This window comes from Nannospalax galili, unplaced genomic scaffold, assembly GCF_000622305.1.
Source record: "Nannospalax galili isolate Female #2095 unplaced genomic scaffold, S.galili_v1.0 scaffold158, whole genome shotgun sequence".
Classification (NCBI taxonomy): domain Eukaryota; kingdom Metazoa; phylum Chordata; class Mammalia; order Rodentia; family Spalacidae; genus Nannospalax; species Nannospalax galili.
The window spans coordinates 2,838,155-2,845,731 of NW_008345290.1; the positions used below are offsets into that span (position 1 = coordinate 2,838,155).

General features: G+C 42.8%; 1 protein-coding gene across 1 annotated transcript in view; it reads left to right on the forward strand.

Annotated features, from left to right (window-relative positions):
- The window catches only part of Gpnmb (glycoprotein nmb), a 28,071-nt gene extending 20,782 nt beyond the window's left edge, over positions 1-7,289 (forward strand). Inside the window, exons 9-11 of the mRNA XM_008841465.3 lie at positions 182-390; positions 5,843-5,936; positions 6,368-7,289. Of these exons, the coding sequence (XP_008839687.1) occupies positions 182-390; positions 5,843-5,936; positions 6,368-6,521 (457 nt within the window). The 3' untranslated portion in view covers positions 6,522-7,289. The remainder of the gene's footprint in view (positions 1-181; positions 391-5,842; positions 5,937-6,367) is intronic.
- The last annotated feature ends 288 nt before the right edge of the window (positions 7,290-7,577 follow it).

Genomic DNA, 7,577 nt, shown 5'->3' on the forward strand with positions numbered 1-7,577 from the left:
CGAGCTAAGGCCTTCCGGGAAAAAAAAGTAAAAATTCGGTCAAAAAAAAAAAAAAAAAGAAACCCTCAAAACCACCCCCCCCAAACCAAAAAAAAAAAAAAAAAACAAAAACCAACAAAACTCTGACATTAGTCTTTTCTCCTCTTGTGATCTGTATGCTTTCACCCCTCCCAACTCACAGCACCCCCATGGAGGTCTGCACCAGCATTTCTGATCCCACCTGCCAGATCACCCAGAGCAGGGCCTGCAGCCCCGTGGCTGTGGATGAGCGGTGCCTGCTGTCAGTGAGAAGAGCCTTCAACGGGTCTGGCACATACTGTGTGAACGTCACTCTGGGTAATGATGCAAGCATGGCCCTCACCAGCACTCTGATCTCCATCCCTGGTAAAGGTGAGGTTTGGTTTACAACTTTAAGTAACACAATATATTGCAGTGAAGTGTACACCTAATAATAAAGCCCTTGAGGGCGTCTTCACCAATGTTTATTTCAGTGCAAGAGTCTTTGAACTACTGTTAAAAAGGATTTGAGAACTAGTATTAAAATCTCACAAATTTACTTAGCAAAGTGATGAGGGAGAGACTAGTGGCTAAAAAAAAAATTCTATAGAAAATAGGGCATCTGCTGTGAGATACGATCACTACACTGGAGACAAGATTTGTATTTCCAGAGGAAAATAAAAAACCCAACATTAAAACAAACGAAAAGACAGGTTTCTCCAAAGACAGTAACAAAGGAAAGGGTGAAACCAGGGTTTTAGGAGAGCCCACCTGGGCAAAAAGGAAGCCAAGAGGCATGAGAAACTGGGTGTATGCCTCACTCCTGCTAACTACCCCCACAGCCTCCCTCACTCCTGCTGACTACCCCCACATCCTCTCTGTCTGCCCCACGTCTACCCAGCATTACACTGAGACAGAAGTCAGCTGACTTACCCAGTGGGGAGGTTCTCACCAGGAAGACAACCCTTTAAACCAAGCTTGATGTTGCTTGCTTCTAATCCCAGTGCTCAGGCACCCAAGGCAGGAGTATCATGAGTTCAAAGTCAATCTGGGCTACATAGTGAGATCCTGAGTCAAAAAAACAAAACAAAACAAAAAACAGAAAGGCCTATTATTTATACTCCCAACACTTGGGAAGTTAATTTTTAAAAAAGTTAACTAGGGCCTAGAGAGCTAGAGAGCTCATTCAAGTGCTGGCTGCCCTTGCAGAGGATCAGGTTCCATTCCCAGCACTCACATGGCAGCTAACAACTGTCTGTGACTCCAGTTCTAGGGGATCCAATGCACTTTTCTAGCCTCCATAGGCATTGCATGCACATGGTGCACATACATTCATGCAGGCAAAACACTCATACACACAAAATAAAAAGCAATAATTTTTTTAAAAGTTAACAAAAACTAAGAAAGTTCACTTAGAAATTGCATTTACTAGTGGCAGCCAATTTCCTCCAACCCCCAAATTGGGCTCTACCTGGTGGCTTTAACTGAATCTTAGTTACAAGCAACTTTGTAAAAAGACTTCCTATGTCTAATAAGTACTAATGGTGTGGTAGAGGGAAAGGTTAAACATTGCACTAATTTACTCCTTGATTTAAATACTATCAGGTACAATCTAATGACTAATTTACCCACAACTTCTTTAGACTTGGAGCGTACTTTAAAAGGTAAAATGTACTTACATGTTTATCCATCAACATAAAGAACAGCTTTTAAAACCCCATTGAAAGGAACATCTAAGCCATCGTGAGCATATGACCCTTCATTATCTGTATGACTGGCTTTTATGCATGCAACTCAGTGACAGAGACATGTTCTGAGAAACGTATCCCTAGGCAGTTTAATTGTGGGAACATCCTAGAATGTATTTTGACAGACCCAGGTAATCAGGGCTACTTACTCCGAGTGGCCTCTTGATACAATCAAGAGACAGTAAATACAAGGTGTATGAGGTTGCTGACTGCCTGACATGACACACTGTTTTTCATTTTTACCCTTTGATCTTTAGAGATGGGGTCTCACTGTGTAATTGGCCTAGATTCCACTATATAGCTAGGTTGACCTTGAACATGTAGCAATCCTCTGCCTCTGCTTCCTAAATGCAGGAATGATAGACATGGGCCACCATGCCTGGCTTGACATAAATAAACTGTTTTTTATAAGTAGAAGTACAGTCTATAAAATAACAATAAAAGGGGGGCTGAAGAGATAGCTCAGCGGTTAAGAGTACTGGCTGCTCTTACAGAGGACCCAGGTTTGGTTCCCAGCACCTGCCTGGTGGCTAACAACCATCCGTAACTTCAGTTCCAGGGGATCCAATGCCCTGTTCTGACCTCTATGGGCATTGCACAACATGGGTACATTTACACACATGCAGGCAATACACTATTACACATAAAGTAAAATAATAAGTAAAATATAAAATAACAATAAAAGTCATAGTATAGTATTGTACAGAATAAGATAGTGATTAACACAAACCAGTAGCAATCTTTGCCATATTATTATCAAGTATTATTGCTGTGCTTAATTGTCTTGTATGATGAGCAGGGCAACGGGTCTGTTTATACCAGTATCACCATGGATACATGAATAACGCATTGCACTATGATGTGATAATGGCTACAATGTCACCAGGCAGGAGGAAGTTTTTAGGTACCTTATACTCTCATGGACTTTATACTCATGGACTACCATTGTGTATCCAGTCTACTGTTGACTGGGATGTTGTTCATCATGCAGCAAATGCCTGTAGTTATTTGTAGGAAAGCTTATTTGTGGTGAGATCCAAGGTTCAGCACTAAGAACAAAGTTGCAAAGGCATCCTGCAAAGACAGGGTCTTACCTTGTAGACCAGGTTGGCATCTATCTCACAGAGATCCAACTGCCTCTGCCTCCCAACTGCTAGGATTAAAGATGTGCACCACTACATCTGGCACATCCTGCCTCTTACAGGACAGGGTACATTGGCGCCTGCCAGAGAGCTTGGGAAAAGAAGGACACGCTGAGGCAGCCAGAACCTCTGTGCTCAGTGGCCATGGATTTTCAGTGTCCTGACTGCCAGGAACTGTCGAGGTTTCCCCTCTAGGGCTGCCCCAGTGCTCTCTTTCAGAATTACCTTTAGACTCGTAGTTCATTCCACCAGCACTAGTAAACTGCTCATCTCTTGTATGGATTACAGGTTTATCTAGTAGCTTCCCATAATTTTTCTTGTAGTGATCTATCACTTTGGGTATGAAAAGCCGTTTTCAAAACCCAAATAAAAGGGATTAGAGACATATTGCAGTGATTGAGCACTTGCCTAGCATGGGTGAGGCTGTGAAGCCCTGGGTTCCATCTCCAGCGTCATAAGAAAATAAAGTAAAAAGAACACTCACTAGGCATATGGTGGTACATGCCTATGCTCCAAGCACTTAGGAAGTTGATGCAGAAGGATTGCAAATTTAAGGCCAGCCTGGGTATATATAGCCCATAGCAAAATCTTGACTCAAAAAAGAAGAGGGCTAGGAGGATGACTCAGTCAATGAAGTGCTTATCTTACAAGTGCAAGGACTAGAGTTCAGATCCCCAGAACCCACATAAAGAGCCAGGAGTGTTGGGTGCAGCTGTAATCCCAGCAGTAGCGGGATGGGAGGTGGAGGCAGGCAGATCCTTGGAAGCTCACTGGCCAGCTAGTCTAGCCTACTTGACCAAGTTCTAGGCCAACGAGAAAGCCTATCTTGAACAAAAAGTGGAAGGTACCTGATGTTGTCTTCTAACCCCCACATGCATGTGCATACAAGTGTACACCCCTGCACACACACGTACACATGTATAACACATAAGCACAAACACACAAGATGGATAGTCAAAAGGAAAGATTTTAATCCAGTGAGTCTTATAATTTGCTAACTTGGATTTCAGCATCAGAATTTTGGAAATAGTCACAGTTCCAAAGCAAACCCATTGACTTTTATCTGAGATTCTTTTTACTGATTGGGTCAGTGAACACATATGGAGTGCCTGCAGTTCTCTGAACAGATCATCACTGAGCAGTCCATTCCATGCCCAATATGGTTTTATGCACAAGTTACAAGTCTGAAATGGCTAAGAAACAAGACAGGGAAGGCCTATCCTTCTCTGAGCGGTAACAGATGTTAAAGGAAAACATTTGGACCAATTCACCTTAACAGTTTGTTTAAGCATGGAACTGAGCAGTACTGGCGTCAGAAGTTCAGAGAAGCCTACAGCTGAACAGGGAGCCTAAACAGGCACAGGAAGCCAGGTGATCACTGAGTGGTTCTGGCTAACCGGCTGCCCTATATGGGCCTGGAGTTCATCAGTGAGCTGCTTGTGGTTGGCTGGGTTTTTGTTTTTGTTTTTACAAAATATTCTGTTAGGTTTCCGTTTGCTTACCTATGACTTCCCTGTATGTTAGATCAGAACTCGGAACACTTAATCAGCCTCAGGCCAGTAGCTTCCTGCTTAATTTAACACAGGCAGTAAACAAATTAACAAGATGGTATTTCAAAGAAAACAAACCAGGTCAGAGGAGAGAGAGGGGTGCTCTAGGCAGGGAGGGTGAGGAGAGCACTGGGAATCGGGAGTGGGGAGGTCTTCCTGACTTGGCACTATCTTGGTGAGGGGGCTTCCTTTGCACTAAGACCTAAATTGAAAATGAGCAGTTGAGGGTGGGGGGGGAATGGCTTGGTGGTTAAGAATCCTGGTTGTTCTCGCAGAAGACCTGGGTTCAAATCCCAGCACCCACATAGCAGCTAACAACTGTCCATAACTCCAGTTCCAGGGGAGCTGATAGCCTCTTCTGTCCTCCACAACACAGGTGCACTTACCTGTGCAGGCAATGCACTCATACACATAAAATAAAAATAATAAATAAAATATTTTTTTAAATGAGCAGTGCATTTAGATCCTCAAAGGCCATGTTGGGGTCTGAGTTTCATTCTGTATGCAAGGGGGAGGCCCTGGCAGGCGAGAAGCATGGGCTGACTGGAACTTTCAGACGATCTGAGAGCACAGTGGGGAGAGGATTGTAAAAGTAGACTCCAGCAATTAAGAGGGCCTCCTAGGAGAGGCCTGGTGGCTGGAGTGGGAACAGTTGGGGAGAAGATGGAGGAAAAGTAGATAACTGACTGTACCTTGGGTGAAGTCAGAACTGGTAGATTTGCTGGGTTACAGAACAGAGAGAAGGCAGGGCCCCTGCCCTTATGACCTTCATGGTGTAGTGGGAGAGACATGCAAAGAAATAATGGCACACAATGCCACCCAGGCCTGGGAAAACACAGGCAAAGTAGTGACAGACAAGGGTGTGCCCTGTGCCCTCATGAATGCCAGGAAGACGCCAAAAATGAGGGGTCTTGAGATAGCCAGGGAAGGGCAGCCCCAGCAGGGAATGTGTGTGTGTGTGTGTGTGTGTGTGTGTGTGTGTGTGTGTGTTTGAGAGTGTGGGGAAAACAGGCAGCTGCAGAATTTTTAGCCCAGCGGCAGGTATGCATAGTGAGGTAGTGGCAGGTATGTAGAGTGAGGTGACACCAGAAGCTCGTGTAGTGGAGCATGGGAACCCTTCAGCACCTGGATGGCCACAGGTCATCCATGTCCTGAGCAGGGGTTACCAGGTTGTAGCATCGCTCCCGGGTCCCTAACACAGTGTTCCAGACATGCACATTCATTCTCTAAATGGAAGATAAGCTGACCCATAGTCTATGTATTATTTAATGGAAAAGATTACCCAAAACCTAGAGTGATGCATCTGTCTTCAGTGCTAGCTCCCTTCCTCGTTTATTTAATGGCATTACAAGCAGATGTCCCCTAATGGAAGACATAACTCACTTGGTCTTGCTTCTGTTTTAAGACTCAGCCTTCCCTCTGAGAACAGTAAGTGGTGCCCTGATCTTCGTCGGCTGCTTGGCTGCATTCATCACTGTGATTACTGCCTTTCTGTACAAGTAAGTTTCTGGTTCTAATACTGTCTTTACAGTGGATTGTCAGAGACAAATGTACCATCTTTTTTCTTTTCTCTTACTCTTAAATATTTTGTGGATGAGAAGCTCTTCCACTGAACCAGGAACACCAAACTGGGACCTATTAATTTTGCTGTGGTTTTGTTTTTTATAATCCTGAAAGTGCTACCAGATGTCAGTAACTTTACAAAATTGTGTCTGTATAATGCTTAACATGATCTCAAATCACACTGAGCAGACACATTTCTTGCTTGAAGAGAAGATAGCTTCATTTTCTTAAGATGCTGCTGTGTTAGAAGCCACAGTTTGGATTAAATGGAATTAGCTCTTTTGTACCTGGAATGAAAAACTGTAGTAACATAATTTATTTCAGCTCAGGATATTTTTTAAGTCACTGTCCAATACATTGTTTTCAGAAAACACAAGGAATACAAGCCTATAGGAAACTGCGCTGGGAACATGGTCAAAGGCAAAGGCCTGAGTGTTTTCCTCAACCGTGCAAAAGCCTCGTTCTTCCCAAGCAACCAGGAGAAAGATCCACTGCTCAAGGACCAACCAGGAGTGTTTTAAGTCTTCAGCCTCACTTGTGACCAACAGCCCACTCTCTAATGCCATTTATGTGAGCTATGCAGGAATAGATGGCTAATAACTCTTTTCCTAAAGATTATTGTAAAATATGTATCATGATTTAGGGAGGTTAGTTGAATGGCATTTCCTTCTGTGTTATGACTTGTATACGAACATAGGTGATTGATAGAATGGATGGACTATGTCTGAAGAGTATGAGAGAAATCACTGTTCCTTAAGATCTGACCTAGGTTAACCAGAAAGAGAGAGAGAGAGACAGAGAGAGAGACAGAGAGAGAGAGATACTTCATACCTTTCCATATAACCATCCACATGAAACCAAAGTAGTCCTAGCCTGAAGATCAAGCTAACTGTATCCTATTTCATTGAACATGCATGAGATCCTGACAAAACAGTTATAGGTTCAAGCTTTTTGTATGATGTATGTGTACTTGTAATACTCATAAAGGACTAAGCAGGTGTGATAACCATCCATTCATTTATCTCATGAACATGTATTTAGTGCTTTCTGTATACCAACCATGATGCTGGGGCATGGCCCTGCATTTAGAGTTGGTGTTCTTTTGTATATATCTGCATTACTGTATAAGCTGCTATACATATTTAGAATCACATATTATGATTTTCTAAAGGACTACTTGTTTTCCTGTAAGTTTCTCTGTTAAAATCATACAGAAAATAATTGGTGAGGATTTTACCTCCATTTGCAACAAATTCATGTGCGGTATGTTAGACATGATATTCTTTTTCTCTCCTTCCTGAAAAAATAAATTGTGGGAAGAGAAAAGACCTTGGTGTGGTTAGTATTTTTCCTATGTATTATTTGCCTTTCAATTTTAAGTATAGTTTTTGGCAAGTAAAATTCCTTTAATGTCACCCCAAAGAGCATTCATAACCTCATAAGTATTTTCTACTTAAAAATAACTCCAGTCCCAGGGATCCGACAGCCTCTTCTGACCTCCGCGGGCATTGCACGACACAGGTGCACTTACCTACACACAGGCAATACACACATACACATAAAATAAAAATAATAAA